This window comes from Echiichthys vipera, assembly GCF_963691815.1.
Source record: "Echiichthys vipera genome assembly, chromosome: 6".
In the NCBI taxonomy this organism is placed as follows: Eukaryota; Metazoa; Chordata; class Actinopteri; order Perciformes; family Trachinidae; genus Echiichthys; species Echiichthys vipera.
This window is the reverse complement of record NC_139831.1, coordinates 24,159,598-24,182,490: the sequence shown is the minus strand read 5'-3', so window position 1 is coordinate 24,182,490 and position 22,893 is coordinate 24,159,598. Positions and strand designations below refer to the sequence as shown.

Sequence of the window (22,893 nt, the reverse complement as noted above, 5' to 3'; positions counted from 1 at the left end):
TCATCATCTGAGCAGTGGTTTGGCAGGTCATTATGCTGGGCCAGGATCTCAGAATATGGCCTTCTACAGCTCCTGCTCTGGGCGTGACTATCCCGTGGCAGCTGGTGGACATGGCGTTTACGCTCTGCATCCCTATGCTGTGTTTTGTCCCCCCCTTTCGATCTGTTCTGAGGATGGGGTTCTGAGACAGAAGGTCTGTGTGACCTCACAGTGTTTGAGCTGCTGGAAGCAGATGTTGTTTCCCTTGCTTTGCAATTGACAACAGTTTCCCAAGCCACCTGTGCTATTTTCCTAACCTCGTTAAGAGAGAGGTTATCTTTTCTTGTCTCAAGAATAACGTGTGTACGTATACAAGGATGAAGGTTCTGCAAGTACAGGGACTTAAAGGTTGGGTTCTCTTCCAAGCCTGGTGCATTCTTTCCTTGAAAGTATACGTGTCTCAAACGTCTAAAGTAGTCTCTGGGACTCTCTTGACGGGAATGTTTAATTTGACTAGCTGCAACCAAAGAAGCGATTTCGTCTGCAGTAGAAGAGAATTCTTCTGTCAGTGCATGACGGAGCTCATTGTAGTCATTTCTGACTCTGGCAGGTTGAGACTGTATAACTTTGCGGACAGCCTTTGAGCTGGTTTTTCACACAAGTTTAACTTTCTCTCTCTGTGTTGCATTGGGCAGGTCAATTAGATTTTCATCTAATTCCCTAAAATAGTCCTCAGTGTTATGATCGCAGTTGTCTGGATCAAACACGTCCATATCTTTAGCTAGAAGCTCAAGCTCTTCAAGGCGGGGACATTGTGAGGTCACCGTTTGTGAAGGCGAGACTATGCTCTCTCTGTCATCACTCTCAAAGTGATGCTGTGAGGAGGTAGAGCAGGACTGAACTTCCTTGGTCTGCTCTGGAGAGGGCGTTAATCTCTCATTGAGGGAGGAATTTGAATTTGAAAGGCCAGAATCAGCAAGGATGAATGACTTTGATGGGGCAAGAGCTTCACATCTAAGCCCTAACAATTCCTTTTTGTGGGAGAAGAGTTGTGACTCTGCTGAGTGCAAATCTTCTAAATAACGCAGGACTTTGTGATTTGCTATCTGAACTTCACTAATGAGATTAGCATTTTGAGCTTTAAGGGATTCTATCTCCTTTTCTAATGCTGTTTTGCTCTGACAGACAATGTTAATTTGCCGGTGAAAGTTCAGGAGCAAACATTTCAACACTGACCCTTTAGATGTGTCGCTGAGAAGGGAGTCTATTTCTTTACTGCACTCACTTAAGTTCAATGTGTTAATGAACTCAGGGTAGCCAGGTTTAAGGCTCTGTGCTAGGGAAGAAATGAAATTCTCTACACATGGGTTCTCCATTGTTTAAAATGGAAGTTGAGATAAAAACTTGTTGTCTAGTACAACAATGCAATTGTTTTGGCTCTGGTGTTGCTTGGCAGACACCTTGTGATGTAAATAAGGTAGTACACTAGCCTAAAACAACAGTTCCTCTGATCTACACTTTGTGGGTAGCTTGCTTACTGCGCGGGGAGGGGCAACTAGAGCACCATGTGGTTCTGGGACCAGAATTTACACTAACTGAGATGCAGGGCAGTCAGTCAGGGAATAATATCTATAAAGTACTACTCAAGCTGAGACACGTGGAAGAAACAGCTGGGCATGTAACTTTATTTCACAGGTCTGGTAGCACACTGTGGCTCTATCTAACTCCACTCAGGTTGAAATGCAAGGCAGTTCCAACAGTTCACGCTCTCGGGTTCATAGGGCCGGGGGCACGCTATGAGTAAATGGGAAGGAGCACTTAATTTAGCAACAATTTATGACAAGACTCATTGGATTGCATTGAATATGTGATATTCCAATGCTAAACCAAACTTCAATAGCTAGTAGCAACAGCAAAATCTTAAGGGTAACTATCAGGCTTACAGAGGTTATCAATATTCTCAAATCGCTTTAGCTAAATTTGGAGAATTCATCAAATAACACCACTTTGTACTTGTTTGTAAGTACAGCTGGATGTCTACTCCTGTGGAAGACAAGTGGGGTTAAATGGAACGACTTTTGAAAATTTTGGATGAAAAATCCAAAAATTGTAAAATGTCCAAAAATATGACGAATATTAATATCACACAATTATGAATTATTGCCAAGCCAACATAACTAAGCCTCACACCGGGCACCAATGTTGGTACTTTGGGTTTAATTGGATCAATAGTGTGACTATCAAATGAAATATTTGATAAGGAAAATTAACAAAGAAAAATTACTAAAAATTAATAACTTCAATTTATTAAAAACGTCACACGGAGAACCAATCAAATATAGTGCCTTGACTCACGTTCAGATTATGAGATTGAGTATTCTCAATAAACTTATCGTTAATCAAGGAAATATTAGTTATCACCAATAATTATCAAAGATAATAATAAAAATGACTCTAGTCAAACCAGAGTTCCTCGGGGCACCACCGTCATAGACGGAGTGATAACTAATATTAAAGTCTCATAAAATATATTAAACTACTAATTAAGGGTTAAACACCGATAAATATAATAGTTTAACTAGTTGAAGGATTTAAAAGTTCTTTTCTTAGTAGAAGCTGGCTCATTCATCTTTGTGTAATATTAAATAATCAGACATTTATTAACAAATAATAAATGCAACAAACAAGACACAATAAACTAACTAAAGCTAACAGCAAACGTATGTTTGTGTGTATGTGTGTGTGTGTGCGTGTGTGTGTGTGTTTGAGAGAGAGAGACAAAGGGAAGAGGTGGGGGCTCGGAGAAGGTGTGAACATTCTCTTTGTTACATAAAGGCCGGAAGCCTGATCTCTCAGTTCTTATGACAAAGTTACAATGGTATCTAGCCGTTCATACAGTCCTATAACATGTAGTAATGCCCAGTTGGTGATTAGTTACCAGTCCATGAGATGGGAGATGTTTTGCGTTGCTTGATGCCAGTGGCTGGGTGAAGAAAGGAAGCTCCGTGGTAGTTCTTGTCTGATTGTGGCTCTTAGGCAAAAGAGGAAACAGATCGCTCTGTGCTGTGCTCAGTTGAGGATAACCGGTTGGTTAACCTTCGTGGTGATCCCACGCCATAGGCCAGGTCCAGGGCCGAGGGGACAGCGGGCAGCTGGTCTCCTGGATCTGCAGGATCGCGTAGAGTTGGAGAAGAGCAGGAGGAAGATCCGGTAGAAAGATCCAGTAGAAAGAGAGCGAGAGATTGTGTGCTTCACTTTATATAGGCCCAGGTGATGTCATAGTCCGGGGGTCAACTCAGCCAATGAACAGTTTGGGTGCCTTGGAGAGTTCACACCTGGGTGTGACCTGTTGTGGGGGAGAAAGCATGGCAGAAAGGCTTCGGCCTAGCCTTTTGAGGTCTTTGTTCCAGCAGGCTGTGGGTTCTACTTTTAATCAAACTGACAGTTCGAGTTAATCCAGAAAATGAACAATCATCTTTGGGCGCCGGTTGCACCTACATTTCATTCCTGTTTTACCTTTGGTGGTTAAAACTCACGAGACAATCAGAGTAAAGTCACCGTGTAAGGGGCGGGACTAGTGCCGCAGGTTAGTGTGGGAATTAGGAGCACCCGCGAAAAAAGAGAGCTAAAGAGAGGAGGCATCGTGTTGTGTGGGAAGCATTAAGTTGTATCGTGGAGGTCGACTACTCGTGGTCCTGATATAAACTTCTGTGTGACCTGCAAGAGGAGACGGACGTTGGAGAGAGAGACGGGTTTCCAGCCGATGGCCCTGCTGTCTGTGTGTGTTCTTCTGCCCTGTTTCTGCGTTCGGCTGTGTCGTGCCGAGTCCTGCTGCTGCTGTGTTTTTTTCCTTCGCTACGCCATTGCCCGTGAGTGTGTGTTTGGATCATCACCGCCATTGCCATTATCACCGTGAGACTTTCATCCCCCATTCCCCTTCTACCCCTACTAACTAAAACTCTGAAATCGTGAGTACTAACATACACATGCATGTGCTGTTATTTTGTGCTCAGCTTTGAGTGAAGCGGCCATTTCAGTTTTAGGCCCCACCGCACACAAGCTTCAGTAAACAGGCCTGCAATGGGTTTAACAGTGTGTGGGCCCACAGGTACAATTTTTGAGGTTTTGTGTTGTTGTGGATAATTCTGTGTTTTTTTATTTTTATATATCTTTCCTAAAAATCATTCACTCTTATTTCATTTTCTGTAAATAAATACCTGTGAAAGGACTATTTTTGCATTTAAAATACAGTTGTGGTGGTCATTATTAGTAAAGTAGCAAACATTATTAAAGGTACACATTCTAAAATTAACATAAAAAAAGTTGTATTTTCCTACAACGAGCCCAGGCCCAGTCTCATAGTATTAACCACTCTAGCTTTATTTTAACTACATGGGACCTGGGTTACACTTCCCTTTCCTGGGCCACATTAATCAGCTCTAACTGGGGGATCCCGAGGCGTTCCCAGCCCAGTGTGGAGATATAATCTCTCCACCTAGTCCTGGTTCTTCCCCGAGGCCTCCTCCCAGCTGGACGTGCCTGGAACACCTCCCTAGGGAGGCGCCCGGGGGGCATCCTTACTAGATGCCCGAACCACCTCAACTGGCTCCTTTCAACGCAAAGGAGCAGCGGCTCTTCTCCGAGTTCCTCTCGGATGGCTGAACTTCTCACCCTATCTCTAAGGGAGACTCCAGCCATCCTCCTGAGAAACCACATTTCGCCCACTTGTACCCGCGACCTCGTTCTTTCAGTCATGACCCAGCTTTCATGACCATAGGTGAGGGTAGGAACGAAGATTGATTGGTAGATCAAGAGCTTTGCCTTCTGGCTGAGCTCTCTTTTCGTCGGTGCATCGGTGTAGCGTGACTGCAACACCGCCATCGCTGCTCTGATTCTCTGGCCAAACTCACGCTCCATCATCCCCTCACTCGTGAACATGATCCCGAGGTACTGGTACCGGAGGCCAACCCCCACCGGGAACGAATCAGACTTATTGCAGAGGATCCGGACACAACTCTCGCTTTGGGTGTACAGAGATTGGATGGCCCACAGAAGTGACCCCCTCACCCTATACTCCCGTACCCGGTCATATGCCTTCTCCAGATCCACAAAGCACATGTAGACTATCCAGGCATACTCCCAGGCCTCCTCCAGGATCCTTGTGATAGTGAAGAGCTGGTCCGTTGTTCCATGTCCGTTCTTACTGTAAACAGCTTGGACGGTTCCCCGTTTCCCCCTCACCCTTTCCCCCACACCTTGGTGCCGCCCGAAAGTCTGTCTCCATGACTTCTCCGAACTCCACCCACACCTGTTGCTTTGCCTCTGACACAGCAGAGGCTGCAGCCCTTCTGGCCCGTCGGTACCTTGCAACTGCCTCCAGAGTCTTCTGTGATAACATATCCTGGAAGGCCTCCTTCAGTCGGACAGCTTCCCTGACCACCGGTGTCCACCATGGTGTTTGAGGGTTACCGCCCCTTGAGGCACCTAAGACCTTGAGGCCACAGCTCACCGCTGCAGCTTCAGCAATGGAAGCTTTTAACATTGCCCACTCCGGTTCAATGCCCCCAACCTCCACACGGATGCCAGAAAAGCACCGCCGGAGTTGTGAGTTGAAAATACCTCGGACTGAGGCCTCCTCCAGACGTTCCCAGTTCACCCGCACTACTCGTTTGGGCTTACCTGGTCTGTCCAGAATCTTCCCCCATCCTCTGACCCAACTGATCACCAGAGGGTGATGGGCATACTCCCAGGCCTCCCATTATCAACCTTTAGCCTAGGGTGCTCTGGTACAACATACACTTATGAGAATCCTTATTTTCGAAATGGTGTTAGTTGTAGACAATCCGTTACTAGCACAGAAGTTTAATAACAGACTACCGCTCCGATTTAGATCAGGGAGGCCGTTCCTCCCAATCACGACTCTCCAGGTGTCTCCATCATTGCCCACGTGGGTGTTGAAGTCTCCCAGCAGAACTATGGAGTCCCCTACTGGAGCCCCATGCAGGACTCCATTCAGGGTCTACAAGAAGGCCGAATACTCTGAACTGCTGTTCGGTGCATATGCACAAACAACAGTCAGAGTTTTCCCCCCTATCATCTGCAGGCGCTCAGCCGGGGGTTTGTGAGTATCCCCACACTCGCCTGGCGCCTCACATCCTGGGCAACTCCAGAGAAGAGTAGGGTCCAACCCTTATCCAGGAGTACCGAGACTGTGTGTGGAGGTAAGCCCCACCAGATCTAACTGGTAGCACTCAACCTCCCGCACAAGCTCCGGCTCCTTCCCCGACAGAGAGGTGACATTCCACGTCCCCAGAGCCAGCCTCTGCTGCCCATGTCTGGTCCGTCGAGGCCCCTCACCTTCACTGCTACCTGTGCAGCAACGCACCCGACTCCAGCGGTTCCTCCTGCGAGTGGTGGGCCCACAGGATGGAGAGGAGTGAGGTGCTACATCACTTTTTCAGGCTGTGCCCGGCCGGGCTCCGTAGCAAACCCAGCCACCAAGCGCTCGCAAGCGAGCCCTCCGTCTGGGCCTGGCTCCAGACCGGCTCCTCACCTGAGATCACTCTGCCATGGGAGACCCTACCAGGAGCACTATATTCCAGACAACACAGCCATCAGGTTCACAGGGACACACAAACGACTCCACCACAATAAGGTGATGGTTCTTGGAGAGGTGAACATCAAAATGCTAAGATTAAATGGTAAAGGTTAGGTATTAACCTCCTATTGTTAAGGTTAAAAGGTCCAGGTCATTTTCCTTGACACCATCTACATAAAAAATGGATGTAGCCTTTACATCAATCGTAATTGTCCAGGGGAGTCACCATCTTGTCAAACTTGACTCCTCCTCATTTCCTTTTACTAAAAAAGGGCATTGATGGGACATTGGGGAGAGGGAGATATGTCCATCTGGCTGGCGAATACCTCAGAGGAGAAATGAGGGCCAGAGGCTAGCTGTCACTCAAGAGGCCACGCTCCTAATTATTAATTACTAGCCTTACTTATTAATTACTAATTAACTAGCCTGGTACAAAAGCATGCACCCCCCTCTGTGTTGTCATGGAGATATGACCTAAGCATAGAGACCTTAATGGATTTTTGTGCTAGGCCTTAAATAGGTTTAATTTCGCTGTGAAACCTATGCTGTGCTGAGACCTATTTAACATGGGGGTCAATGATAAATTGTTCTGTTATGAAACCTGCTCCTAGTGGACACTTAGTGAACTGCAATTTCTGCACTTCCGTATTGGAACAACCAGGAAATCGTTAGGTAAGGTCTTTCTCAAAATGTTAAGGTTAGATGGTTAAGGCTAGGTATTGACTATGAATGGTTAGGGTAAGATGGCCCAGGTTAGGCAATAGAAAATGATTAAGATGGATTAAAGGTACTGACCTCGAATGGCTAAGGTTAGGTCATCAGGCAACGCAAATGAGAGTTTTCGCAAATCCAGGGTTACCATTTAGACCCAACCCTGAAAGTGGCAAATGTAAATAGAATACAGCCACAATGAAGTAATATTATCAATCAAACTTGTGGAACATTTTTGGAGTATTATGAGAATAATCATAATTATGTGAATAATCGTCTATGATAAATTTTCCATACAGAAAGCACCATCATTCAGCTCATCAACTGCTAAACTGGCACATCAAATTATAGACAAGGTGCACACAGCCATCTACTGGTCATATCTTTTCAGCTCCAGTCTTACTGTACATTTGGTGCAATTTTATTATAATAACTTCTTTATGTAAACAAAGAATATATAAATAAAGAAGGCACAACAGATTCTGACAGATTCTAAATTAAAAACAAAAAACAACCATTATTTTGTGTTACAAAGATGACAGGAGTGTTTCAAATTGGTAGGAATAAAGTTTTATTTTTCATATGAATGGGTGGTTTTGGATTTTTCTTCTTTTACAAGTATGTTTTTGATAAAACTTGCAAAAAATCTTCTAGCATATTCCAAGAATGATGGTCATGAAAAGAAGGGGATTTATTGCTGAATGTTAAAATGAAGATTTTTATTTTTTCACGGAGTGGAAAAACAATTTGCTTGCTGCTTTTTCCATGCACCCAACTACCAGTACCACTAGGACATGCAGAGGGGTTGGAGGTGAGAGGAAAGTGGGAGGAGGAAGGGGGGAGAGACGAGGGAGGAGAGAGGGAGCCGGGAGGTAAAAAAGACAAAAGCAAACTGCTTGACAAACAGATATGATAGGACTATTGTGTGTGTGTGTGTGTGTGTGTGTGTGTGTGTGTGTGTGTGTGTGTGTGTGTGCGTGTGTGTGTGTGTGTGTGTGTGTGTGTGTACAGTATGAGGTGTGAAATACAGTATGTGTGTATGTAAGGGGCAAAGAGGGGAGTGCAGGGTGAGGAGAAAGAGGGTGGGAGGATCTTCAATTCAACTTTCTCCAGAAGCACGCTACCCTCACTCGTAGCATTTCCACATTGCAAATCCCAGATTGATAACAGTGACAGTAGGACAAAACTAGTCAGACATCTGGGCCATGAACCCAAATAATGTTTTTAGAAATGTCTAGCATGATTCCCATAAATCTGAGGGGTTTGTCACCATTTTTAGAGACTTTCTATATCTGATCCATGCATCTCCTGTGTGAAAAAAGGTAATGTCAACAAAACAATCTCATAAAGGGACACATAATGTATCTGACACATAATTTTCCTCTGTGAGCTTGAAATGGTCTCTAAACCCAATGTATATCTATACAAGGTAAAGAGATTCTGCCGCGATCAGCCTACTGTAAGTATGCTGTTCAGTATCTGGAGATGTGGCCTAAATTAATCTGCTAGTTGCTTCTGAAGGTTTGTAAGGGGGTGAGAAAGACATGAAGGTGAGGGTTGATGTGAGGTGAAGGGGGCAGACAAAGACAGATAGATAACAGATCATTCAGTCAATATGACCAAGCAAAATAAGTTCAATCAATAAAGGTATAGGAATGCAAATCAAGGATGCAGTAATCAGTATTATCTTATACCACCATTTGGCTGTGAGCTAAAGAAAACGTAGAATCAGACTCAGAAACTCGCTCTCTAGCAGTGTGACCCTGCATGCAGCGACCCGCAAGCGATTTCTCCATCAGAGCAGTACCATCGCTACAGGGGTGAAAGGTGGTAGCGATTCCGGGGGCCCACAGCTGGAGAGGGCCCGTAAAGTAGTAGGTTTATATAAGTAAAAAAAGAAAGGGGTAACCCAGAGCAATATCCTCCTCTCAGGGGGCCCCAAATTCCTAGCTATGCCCCTGCAACATAATGAACAGATGTGGTCTCAGCATTATTTTTTCATCATCTTCATGACCCACACACAGCTAAACACATGCCCACATACACGAAACCTTCTGAAGTAAAAAAAAAAAAAAAAAAAGCGACTGAATCTCCCTTCTGATTCCAACACTTTTTACCCACACACCCTTAATCATGGCCACGAGTGAACTCAACAAACCTGGGATAGACAGAAATGAGAGTGAGGCGATGTCGATCTGGCCTGCGGACTGAACTGTGACTGAGATGACGTGCGCTCTCTGCTTTGAGTCTTTTGGCTGTGATGTGATGGGGAAGTCCTGAGACACAGTGCGGCTCTAAGCTGCTGGCATAGGAAACGGGCGGGCTGGGCAGTCCACGGGAGACCAGAGTCAGGCTGGATTACAACTGGATTGGTTAGGTTCGGTTTGGATCGGCAGCTCCCTGGCCAATGACTGCTCACGGAGGGAGGCTCTTACAGTGCAATGGAGCTTCTGGCAGCGTGAGGATTGGTGATAGGAGCATGTCAGTCAAACAAGAGAAAACACTTTCCAAGGTGAACAGAGGCGGTAACCATATGAGGCTTAATGAGGTGTACATACAGGCACACACACACACACACACACACACACACACACACACACACACACACACACACACACACACACACACACACACACACACACACACACACACACACACACACACACACACACACACACACACTCTGCAACCACCACCAGTGTCATGGGAGCACCCTGGACACCTACACAGGAAACTGGAATTACTTCTCCTCAACAACTCCCTAACACACTTGTTTTCACAGAAATAACAACACATGACTTACAGCGAATTAGGACATGAATGACCGATGTGATTAATCCAAAATTCATCCGAGAAATCTACTCTTCACTTCCGGTTGCGTCAGTGACTAATGTCCCTGTTAAACGAGCGCATCGCGTGGATCATATTCATGTAAACAGACACCTTTTACATAGGAGGAATCAATATTGCATGATGACATAATCAGATCACAGTTCAAAAAGAGGAAGATCCCAAATCAGAGAAAAAACCAAAGCAAAAGGAAGTAAGAGGGTTGGTCTCTATAAAAACGAGGAGTCTTTATAAGAAAGGCTACAAAAACTCAATGGGACCTCCGAATTCAGCATACAGCAAAAGGCACCACAATATTATTCTATTTATCTAACTTGTGAAAAAATTGGCACATAATTCTCTTTTTTTCACCTTTCATAATGCTGTAAATCAAAAAATTTTACATATAAATATCCCCCCCACCCCACAACCTCCCCCGTTATAAAAAAAGTCTTTGCTGTTAGCTAGTAGACAATTTTTGCTGAAATGAAAATAAATATTTCATTTGTTTAGAATATCTGTCTGTTATACAAAATAAAAATATTTCTCCTAGGTGCAGGTCTGTAGTCCACTAGTTGTGGGGGGAGTGTGTGAGGTGGAGGGGTGGGTGGTGGGGGGGGGGGGGGGTGGGGGGGGTAGGTCTTAAAGGGGCATGTTGTCAGCCTTGGAGCGCTGCGACTGGGCGCCGCGGCTCTGCCCATTGCTGCGTGTCCCCGGCCGACTCAGCACGCGGTGAGTCCGTGTTTCTGCACCAGATGATGAACGGAAACCCGGTACGGCTAAGGGTGGGTCCATGTTCATGTTCTGCATACTAAGGAAAGGTGTGCTCTCCCCGTGAGCATCCTCTTCCTCCTCCTCTTCCTCCTCCTCCTCCTCTGACTGGCTGAAGCTCTGTGAGCTATAGTCTCTTAAGCCTGTTGTACGCTGGGAGACGTGTCCATTGAGGCGGTTGCGTCGCGGACGGCGCCGGCTCCGGATGGGTTCTCGTGAAGAGGCGTACTCCTGTGTGGTCTCGTAGGCCTCATCGTCAGGGAGACGGTAAGGGCTAGACGGTAGACTTCCTGTGCTCTCCGTCAGGTAGGGTCGCCTCGGACGCCGGGGTTGCCTGTATAAACTTCCATCCTAAAACATCAGATAGAGTAGAGGATTTGACAGAAACTGTATGCGTTACATATGTTTGTCATTGACTTGCTCAAAGGATCATCGGCAGGGTCAAAGCAAACAAAGAGATTTGAGCCATCGAGTTAAAAATAAGTCTGGTAAGATGCTATATTTTTCTTATTGTGAACAAATATCAAGAAAAAAGCAAAACCAACAATTAACTATTATATCTAAAGCCTGAAAGTAACTTATTCCTCTGTACCACAGAGCTTCAATGTTTCAGAAACACATCAGGGAGCCACACTGTTGCACATGTTCTTTCATTACCACTGTAGTTTATTTGGAAGTGATCCCTCATTAACCTAACGTAGGAACCAGATGAATCTACATGTTTTATTTGCTCTGGCAGATGCATCTGGTGCCCCTTCCATTCAGACAAGTTTTGAGCTGACACGACAGTATGGTGAGTATAAACCTAGCTTAGTACAGAGAAGCGGCACTAAGGCATTTTCTAAATCTGCAGCTGATTCACAGACATTTTGATGCTGAACTACCACTGCTCATCTCTGCACGTTGTGATGTGATATTCAGCGCTATGTTCATTTGTGATTGTTGATAACGCCCTTGGAAACCTAAAATGAACTGAGTGGCTCCTGAATATCTCACATTTGCAATTTGTTCTGGAGATGTCAGGCTAACATACGCCATCCCACTGCAGTGAATACTCACCAGAGCACCAAATGTGTATTATCCTGCAGTTGAAAATATTCACAAACAAAAGCACTATTTTCTGCTGTTTGACTGACATTTACACTGGAAACTACAGTGCCCAGCCGTTTTGGGAGATGATTCTGCTTAAAAAGACAAAATTAAAATTACTTATCTTATCCATTCTTTTAAGATTTATGTCTTTGCTATGAATAATTGGGCTTGGGCCTGAGTGCCACAGACAAGGCAGGAAAGTCACAAAACAAAGAGAGACAGACTGACACATTGCCAGTCTTGGTCTAGAAAAACAAATAGAACATAAACAGCCCTATTCCGTTATACTGATGCATGTTGTCACAACCACCATGCTGCTCACTGGTATGTGTGTACTACTGTATATTTTCCTACATACATCGGGGCAACGTAGCAGCGGCTGGTCATCCTCTCTATGGTAGGCGGCAGCTGCAGGGGGCAGAGAGAGGGCGTGGCTTGTGTTGGGCGAGGTGATCTGGAAGGTGGGCACCTGGGGCGGCAACGGAGGATAATGGAACTCCACCGGAGACAGGCGCGCTGGTGTGGTCAGCGCCGACACATACCTGGAGAGGAAAGACAGCACCAGATTATTGCGGTGTCTGAATCACACCTTAAATACATGGAAAATGTAACCAGTCCACGTAAAGTAGCACACATTTGGCCACAATCGTCATACACACACAACTAAGTATCAGTCAGTAAGTGCCACCCATCAATTTTCTGAAACACTTGTCCTCTTCAGGCCCGGGGGGCTGGAGCCTACCCAGCATGCACTGGACAGGTGGCCAGTCAATCATAGGGCTAACACACACAGACAGTAATTTAGTTTTTCCAGTCCACCTGAGCTCCAAGACTTTGGACCGTGGGAAGAAATATAGAAACTCAACACAGAAACACTGCAGCCAGCTGGCTCAAGCTTGCACGACGGACCTTTTTGCCACAAAACAACAGTGTTTAATGCTGAGCCACCTCGCCACCCACTCCCACCACCCGTCCCAAGAATATTTAAAACATTAATGAACATGTGCCTTGGCAAAGACTGTAGGCCTGCTGCACCTCAACTTGTTAAGTTGATAATGTATAGTTTTGCCACAGCAGAGATCCCAAATTCTGAAACACAGTCAGTTCAGTGACTTTTCAGCACCAAAAGGATTTTTGCTTATCATGAGTTTCATATTTGTTCCAATTAAATCTTCTGGAACGTAATCTGTTTGAAATGGTATAAGAAGCACAATAGAAAGACCACAGCAGATCAACACAGTTTTATGTTGTACAGACAAATCACTTTCTTAATGAAATTGTATAAAATTGTATAGTGCGCACAGGTAATAAACAAACATAGGTAAATACACGAAAGTCAAGTCTGTTTATTACTCAGAGGACATTCTGGGGACTGTAGGAAACCGTTAAAACTGTAGTTTGTAACTTTCTTTTAAAATATGTTGTTTTGATATTTGCTGAAACTGTCACTATATCCTGACAGCATAGTTTTGATTCATATTTGATCGTCACTGCCTCGTTTCACAGTTTAATCTGAGTTCAGAGCAGTCATTGACACTGCGTCAGAGACTCCTCCGCTCTGACTGGGTGTTATTTCTTCGGGCGAGGTGGAAACTAGCAAATGCCATTGGGAGCACACAGAGAGAGCTCTGGGAGCAGACAGGAACAGATGTTAAAGGTACTTTAGTTTTTCACAGATCGTCTCTCTCATTGTGTTGTCATGATATAGTGACAGTTCAGTAAATGCGAAAAAAAACACAACTTCAGCTTTAACTGGTGAATGGAAAAAATAGAATCAGGTTGAGTCAAAGTGGTTACATTATTACATTACATTCAATACATCAGCAGCGTTGGTTTATAAAGTCACATTACAATATACAGTATCTGGGTGAAAATGAAAAAATAATAACAAATTTACTGTCACTTGGGGTCGCCAAAGAGTAACAGGGCTGGTGTAATAAAACAAATTAATGTAGAAGTGTTGTAGAGTCATGAACAAAACCAGAGTTGTTTCCTTAGGTAATTTCCTTGAAGACTGAACACTGCTAAACTTAAACATAAACCTGACCTATCCTTAACCACTGACCCACATATCTGCTTTTTCCCAAATGGAACCACGGCCTCTGTCCCCAATTGGACAAGCCGGCCCCCATAACCTGGTCTTTAGTCTAAACTGTATACCAAAGGATAGTCAGGAAAAGACAGACACACACACACGCACACACATGCACACAGACACAGACACAGACACGCACATGCACACCTACACGCACACATATATTACAACCTTCCCTACCTGTCACTGTGAGGCGAGTCTCTTAGGGAGTCGTAAGAATCCCCGTACTGCATTCCCGGTCCGGACATGTCCTGGCAGCCCCAGTGGGCGGCCCTCCTCGCCATGCACGCTGGGCTGCTGCACTTACTGGTTCCCACAGAGCTTGACAGCCCACCTGACTGGCAGTCTGAGTTCATACTCTCTGTTCGCTCCATGCTCCACGTCTGCTCCTCGTGTCTGCAGGTGTGAGTGTTAGCAGAACAACTTGAAAAGATTTCAATAGCTCTGAGGAGGCCGGAGGATAAAGAGGTGGAAGGACTGCTGGGTAAAACACAATACTTCAAAAAATGTTCACATGCATTGGCTATCAAAGCTCTAAGTCCTGCCACACCCTCCCACTGACAATCAACAGCCAACTGTGCAGCTCTACACGATCTGATTGTACTCTGTATGTATGTATGACACTGGCATCAACAGGCCTACGACACACATGTTTTGTGTAAGTCAAATTGTTTGAGTCTTTTAGTTACCATGGGGGTGTCAAAGGGTACAGATGACCCTGACTCAATGCCCAGGGGGACCCCATGCAAAGGTCTATGGTTGAGCCTTATATGGATCCAATAAGACAATTTACCTAAAGACTTATATCACTGACAATACAAGTTACATGTATTTAGATGAAAAGAAACTGCACTGTTATAATTAAAACACATTTCGACTTGACATCCGATACCCCACCCTCCGCAGTTATTTTGCAGGGAACTGCGGGGGTCAGTTAAGCAGAACACACTTGGGCAGCTAATGATAAGATGTAAAGTAAACTGTAGCCTGGCCAGCTCAGTCATTGCTTCAGCACAAACCAGGGGCTAAAGGGAAGAAAGGCAAGGATTCAGAAAGAACAAGAAAATGAGAGGAGTAAAGACACAATGGAAGAGGCACCAGGTATGACCAAGCCCCCACAAGGAGTAGTCTGCACAATAGAGTAGTTCGTCATTGCCCCCATGTTAAACAGGCCGTTTTCACAGCATAGTTAAACCTGTTTAAGGCCTGGTACAAAAAAACATATGTCCATGACAACACTGAGGGGGGTGTTTTTTTTTTTACCAGGCTAGGTTTTATTTTATTGGAGTTTAAAGTTTATGAATAATGATGATTATGGCAAAGGTGAGGAACCATGCAGACTACCAAATAAAACACGGTGGAGTGGGGTCAGTTTTTAAGTTCCAAAGAAGGGCTAAATTGTGGCGAGGGAAAAAGTGTTGTTGTTTTTTTTTTAAATGGCGTATTTCAATATTTCTGCTTAAAGTAAGCAAACTAGAGCGTGGCCTGAATGTGTCTTTAATACTGGTTCTGGGGATGGCTGTTCTGGACATATCTCTGTCACAAGGCAAAATGGCCAAGAGCTTATTTGAAATTGCTCTTGTTGATATTAGAGCTGACGGTTGATGGGTTGTGGTGCTGGAGTAGGTGTGAATGGGGCCCAATTAGGAAAATATTGTTCCCCTGTCCATAATTCATAGTGCAAGACTCCGTGATTTCCCCTCTTGATTTTAAAGTAGGTGAAGGTCAGTTCACAGAAAGTCACATTTTCACCCTCAGTCCTTCTGGTTTTTACCAACGCAGGTAGCATTAGTTTTAACTGGCCGAGTTTGTAGATAGCTGTCTCTGAGATTCCTGCTGCCACCGCGACACATAAGTTGAATGGAATTTCTTTAACAATTCTCATTGGAGCTACTTTCTACAAACGAAACATTCCCTTCAAAAACTGTTAATAACTGTAAGAAGAAACATTAGGAATAAAAAAGTTCCTGTCTTTGCCTGTGTTTAAATATAGCTATCTGGATGTGCATGTGTGGCAGGTCTACCTGGAAGCATGTGAGGCAGTGGTAGAGTGGTGGGAGCGGGTAGACATTCGACTGCCTGCGTAGTTGCCTGCACCCTCAGCTCCGTGGCTGATCACACACTCTGTCGTTGGGACGCTCTTGGAGATATACTGCAATACACACACACACACACACACACACACACACACATACATAAACTCACTTAAACTCATGTTTTAATTTTCATGTCATGTCATACAGGATAAAGAATGCATATATGTAAAGTGATATCTTATCGATTAGAGGATACATCTCAGATCTTTTGTAACTCATCATTACTTCTCTTTCTTCGTTGTTTTTATGCTGACTCATGAACATTATGTCTCCAGGAGTATGGTAGGTGTTTCTGTCCTCTCTTTAATGTCTGTCAGCTATGTGCCACCATATTTCCCTATGTTGTCAGCTGATAGGAGCTATATTTACACAAAGACTCTTTTTTAGGCAAAACTGCTCGGCAGACTAAAGGAACCTCCTTGATGGAGTTAAATTGAAAGCCAAAGCTAAATAAAGTATATCAGTGACTCCATCTAAGGACTGAGGCTCCGTGGGCTTCCTGCACAGTTTGCTCAGGTGAAGCTGACATCCAATTGTTCTCCTGATTCTTCTGTCCCTCGTTTAGCATTAATGAATATATGAGGGTATTCTGAAAATCTTGACACCTAAATCCTATTAATAGGACAGTTATAAATAATTAATCACTGATATATCTGGCTCTATTTCAGCAGCACTTTGATAAGAAAGTCTGGAGATTACAAAATGTGCCTTCTATGTGTCTTGATAACTAATAGATAATTGTAACTGCATTGCTTTGTTGCACTGTTGTTATTGTTGGCTATCAGAAGCTTAAACTAAATCACAGATGCCAAAAATGTCTCTTAGCAACCACACACACTCTGGTACTTTATGCTTAATCAGTACCTCTTATAATAATAAAAAAAAAAGGCTTAAAAAACAACAACAACCAATCCTTCTTGCCTTGAATTGTAATTTCTGCACAAAATCATCCCATTGTATTTTTCCGGCACTTACATACATCAAATAAGCCATCAAGACTTTTTTTTTTCTGTGTAACAACTATTAACGGAGAAATCTCGGAGAGTCGCTAACAGCCAGATGTGGCTAACACTGATTAGCTCGGGCAGTAAGGTGAAGGCATAAAAACGTCTTTTTTAACCACTAATACTGCTCAAATCCTATTGGATGCATTTGGTAATCGACTTGAATGGAATTTTACCACAAAAGGGGTCTTTCAAAACACAATTTTAATAAACTCATCTAACTTGTTGTTGGGACTCTTCTCATGCTACTGCAGAGGTTTGGTGTTATTTGGAGCAGTATTAGTGGTTAAAGAAGACGTTTTAATGCCTTCACTGTACTGCCCCGAGCTAATCAGTGTTAGCCACATCTGGCTGTTTGTGACTCTCCCAGATTATTCCGTTAATAGTTGTAACACGGAAAAAAAAAAGTCTTGATGGCTTATTTGATGTATGTAAGTGCTGGAAAAAGACCATGGGGTGATTTTGTGCAGGAATTACACTTTAAAGTGAGTAACTCCATGAGTTGCAGGGTGGTCAGGAGGTGACTTAACTTTCAGCTTGCAAGTTCACCTTAAACTCAGGATCACCTGTGTCTGCTTATTCTGTGTGTTTCTACTGGTTTGACTTACATCAACCATGGGGATCTCCTCAGGACCGGGACAGGGGTGGTTAGGTCCATTGGCCAGCATTTGGTTGGGCTGCTCCACACATTGATTCTGGTTCTGGTGTAGGTGACTGTGCATCTTCTTCCTCTGCTTCCTGGAGGCGTGGTGATGGAACAATAAGTGGTTTCTGTCAAGTGTTAAACTAGAGACAGTGACGGATATCATTTTTGCTAGTCATTAAAAATCCTTAGCTTTTATGACTTCTTAGCACTCCACTCATCACATGATCATTTTATATTTACAGCAAGCTTTTAAAGCTAATAGCTATTAGAAGAAAGTGGTGTGTGAATTATTGACTCCTGCAGTAGTGGTATGAAGTAAACTAACTCAAATACCTAACACAAGGGGAAATTTCAACATTCTTCAACCTGGACCATAGTTACCCATTTATTTCTGTGTAAGTGACTTAATGGCAACATCCTTTTAAGAAAGGGGTCCAGTCTTTAGCGCTGCTGCCCTGTCAGCTTGAACTGGGTTGCTATGTACGAATGTGGCAACCTTGCACCATCAATGTTCACCTATTGAAAGTACTTTTTTTGCCACTGACATGCTCAGATTGTTATTATAAGTATCTGACGACATTATGGAAAGATGGTAAAGTCTAATTCTAAAATCTCTTTATGAAATCCCCCAAATTGATTTGAAGACAGCAGTGTGGCAACTCCATCTTTCGACAATGTAGTCAGACACTTAGACTTTGAATTTGAGCCTGACAGTGGCACATTTAGTGGTCGTACAGTGACGGTCCTTGTTGCCCCCTTAGTGACACTGTAGCTTGGTTCACAACGTCCAGTGCAGTGCAACAAAAATGTTGTTGCCATTAGTCACTTGCATGGGGAAATAGGGTTCCCCTTTAAGCTCAATTTTGAGGTACTTTAGCTAAATATTTCAATTTAATGCTTCATGACAGCGGAAGCTACTAGTTAAAAGTTGCATGAAAAACTATAAAATACAATGCAGTATTAAAGATGAAATAAGTGGTTCTCAATCTATTTGGCTTGCGACCTCTTACAAAAAAGCAGTGTGCAGTTGGCACGTTTCAGATGTCCAGAGTTGTTAGCATTACATTAAAGATTGACACCCCGTCTTAACATCTCAGATGATTTAAATTCAATAACAAGGTCCAATGTTTAGAATATTTTCATTGCTTTACCTTGCCATCAGGCAGCTCTTAATGATGGGGAACTGAAGCTGTTATAGTCATCTACACTCTCCTCGAAGCCACCAGATGCCTTTGACAAAAACAGTAACTTTACTTTGCAGAACACTTAGTTGCTGGAATAATTGGCCTCACTTCGGTAGTTTGTTTTATTATGGGACTTTTGTGATTAAAGGGGTTAGGAACTATCAAAACTAACAAAAAAAAAACTACCCAATCAAAGCAGCATAAGATCAGCAGTTCATAATTTCTGCAAGGTAAAATTACTGTTTTTTTGTCAAATCCCTGTTGTAAAGGATGGCTTCAGATATTGATTCATTTTTTTTGAGATGAGTCCTTTCTCAGGTGGCTTATATATGTTTAGCTAATGCCCTGTCCACTTTTGTGTTGGTCGTCCTGTCTGCTTCTCCAAACTTGGGGGGTGCTATCTATTCTTTTTAAGCTGGTTGAGTGCTACTTTACCAACTGCAACAGTAAACTGCTACTAACACAGTGATAATAATGTAATATATAATAATATATCACTCACAGGAGACAACTTCTGCAGAACAAGTAAAAATAATTGTGTCAGCTCTTTACATTAAACATTTTTTTTTTTTTACAGTGGGTTAAGTTGAAGGTTTAGAGTCATTATGTTTCCTTCAAAGACACATACTTAGTTTTGCAGTAGGCCACCACACAAACGATGCCAACCACTAACAACGCCACACAGATGCCTGTGATCGTCAGCACCCGCCTCTGGTAGAGCTCCTCAGCCTCTGTGGATCGAAACGCAAGCACACACAAACACACACATGTACAGATGTACACACACATCCACACATTGCAGACAGACAAGAACACACACACACACACACACACACACACACACACACACACACACAGGAACAGCATGAGCGCTACTCCATTGAGGGTAACTACAAAAACAGTTGTCACACTATCATCCACTGCCACACTATCCCCTGTGCTGTCTATAAAACAACTCCTGCTCTATAATGTCACATGCCTTTTAGTTTTAACTGTACAACAGTCAAACAGTGCTGCTACGACACAGGAGTAATTCTACAAGCTCATAAGTATTATGATGAAAAGCAGACCTGTAAATCTGCATCCTGACATAGACTTCCTGCTTTCCCTATACATGTGTATTTACAATGGCCATGGGGATGAAGTGCTACAGATGGCATGGGTGGGGGTCTGAATGCATGCCTGTATGGATGGAATCATCAAAAAACAAGTCGTCCAGGTGAAAAAATTAAATAAAGCATTTTTTTTGTTCAAAGTGTTGACACCACAATGGCCTGAGAGAATAAAGGTCTTTTTATTCACAAAGCTCACCATAAACAAAAGTTAAAGAAAAATGTAAAACATTTTTTTTTGTATAAGACTTTGCAATCAATTAATTGAATTAATCAAAGGAAAATATTGTATGCACTTTAATTGTCTGTTTTTCATTTATATTTCATACACTATAAAGTTTGACTATATACAGGAGCCTATATAGGTCTTGTAGGTGACCCTGTGGTAGTCGTACTGGAGGTCCTTTTGGTAACAGTGGCAGTTCTAAAGTTGCTTTTTTTTTCAACTGAGTTGACTGGTTACCTCCCACTAGAAATGTGCGGATCGGCTCTGAAACCTTCCAAATCCACATGTACTGTAAAATGGCAACTTGACAGCCGGCTGAATGCAATGTTTTTCTGCCCTATGAGCAGAGGTAACACAGTAACCATCATCACTGATGGGTGTGGCTTCTGATGTCATAAAGTCCTGGAGTACACTGTGCAGCAAGGTGAAAGTTAAAACACTGGAGGCCAGCAAAAATATGTATATTTCCAGGGGGTGTTAAATTACTTTATAAACAATATTTGTGTAAGATGGACCTACCCTTATTTTAAACAAGATTGATTCTGTTTTCTGTCCTTGACCTTTAACACAATCGTGACCACAGCTAAATTATATATGAGCTACCATGAAAGACAATTCACTTTTCCTCATGAAGAAATTAAGTTCAAGTACCCAAAATAGTTTTTTGGTATTCTACATTTTACTTTTTGCTTACTGATAATTCTCCAGACAACGAGTCTGATAGATTTGCAGGATGTCTACGAAGTGTTTGGTTTTAGCACTTTTAAGCCATAGTGAGAACTTACCTTTGGTGACATCTCTGGACAGATTTCGATCACATAACAAAAACTCCTTTAGTTCTAACAGGTTCCTGGTGATTGCGTGTGAATACTTTGCCATATTAGTGTACCTAGGTTAACTCAGATTTCTTGGCCTGCTGTGGTGTAACACTTTGTGTCAGAACGGAAAGTGCAGTGACACAATGACAGAGGGAGCAACAAACAGGACAGAACATGAGGGGCGAGGGAGGGTATAAAAGGCGAAAGGGCTAAGTGGCGAGGAAGGAGGAGCAGGAGGAAACATGTAGACAAAGGCAGAGGAGAGGGTCTGAGAGGGGAGCAGGGGCGTGTCCAGGAGAAAGGCCTTGGGAGAAACTAGTCCCCAGGAACCACAGACTGGCCTGACTTTGTCCCCTTATCAACTAAAATAGGATTATAGAGGCCCTTGGATTGTTCTTTACGGCCTAATTGAAGTCACTGAGATTGCTGTTTTTCAGTGTCATAAAATTTCTGTTACACAATATTTGTTAGTTTCAATGTTCTTCTCACTTTGGGATAAAACGCACAAATCTGTCTGCTTAACCCAGTGACACCTATGAGCGAAGTACAGCTGAAGACTATCTGTCTATTTATCTGGTTTTGGTTCTTATGAAAGAAAGTTTGTTGGCAATACGGTCAAATACATTAGAAAGCTGAATTTATTGTTTATTGTATTTCTGAGATCAGCTTGAAACAGGGGCAGGTGCATCAAAAACTTTCTCCTTTACCTAATTATTCATCTGACCTCACCTTACCCTGTTTCCCCTTCCTCAAAAAGCTCTAGACAGGCCACTGAAGAGGAAGGGAGGTAGGTGAGGGAGGGAGAGAGGGAGGGGTGGGGGGTTCTAAATAAAGGGTCTCTGTAGGGATTGACAAGCCTACGAGAGCCTTGGCCTTGCATTGTGTGTGTGTCACAGGGTACTGATACAGAAAGGCAAAAGGGAAATGGGAAGACAAGCTCGCTGGCACAGCGGAGCCAACAGTAATCGTGATTTAGGACAGACGAGCTCTTGACTCTGACACTGAGTCAATCAAGGACAGAATAATAAGGATAGACTATGTGGTCAGGCCTTTTGCTCGCTTTTGGCAAAGCTTTGCAAAAATACTCGCAGCTTGCATGTTTTTATTCGACAGGCTGCTGAAGCCATTATGCACATTGCCAAAGCCCAGAGGACGAGTCAGATACTTGTATTTATTGATGATGTGAAAACATTCTCTGATTTCTTTGGACAAAGAAGTTAGCTTTGGTGTCCAGATAAACACAACTTTGATTTCTAACAGGCCCACAGTGTGTTTTAAAGGTCCCATATTACTGTGTTTATTTTCTGGTTCATATTTGTATTGTGGGTTTCTGCTAGAACATGTTTACATGCTTTAATATTCAAACACACATTCTTTTTCTCATACTGTCTGAATGTACCTGTATTCACCCCCCTGAAAAAGCCCAGTCTGCTCTGATTGGTCAGCGTCAATCAAACAAGAAATGGAATCTCACTTTTTACAATATGGGATCTTTATTTAAACGCTGTGCTTTTTCCTTAATGTATCCTTCCCAGTTTTTTCTGTCTTCCTCTAATTTATTCTTCGTATTTGTCCGAATGGAAGAAGAGTGCATGCAAAGAAGGGAGGTTACATGTCATAAAAGCATGTTAGTGGGCAGGAGAAAAAGAGGGACAGGTTGAGGGAGACCCAGTTGTTGATTTTAGAAAGAAGATGGCACAATAATGTGTGACTGTGAGAGGATCTTGGCAAA

The 22,893-nt window shown here is 43.3% G+C and overlaps 1 protein-coding gene across 1 annotated transcript in view; it reads right to left on the bottom strand.

Moving 5' to 3' along the window:
- Positions 1–10,759: 10,759 nt before the first annotated feature.
- Positions 10,760–22,893, bottom strand: part of nrg2b (neuregulin 2b) — a gene marked incomplete at both ends in the record, with an annotated part of 60,728 nt that continues 48,594 nt past the window's right edge. The window contains 6 exons of the mRNA XM_083915251.1: positions 10,760–11,239; positions 12,339–12,522; positions 14,256–14,471; positions 16,100–16,227; positions 17,790–17,913; positions 19,634–19,736. Coding sequence (XP_083771377.1) covers positions 10,760–11,239; positions 12,339–12,522; positions 14,256–14,471; positions 16,100–16,227; positions 17,790–17,913; positions 19,634–19,736 — 1,235 coding nt within the window. The remainder of the gene's footprint in view (positions 11,240–12,338; positions 12,523–14,255; positions 14,472–16,099; positions 16,228–17,789; positions 17,914–19,633; positions 19,737–22,893) is intronic.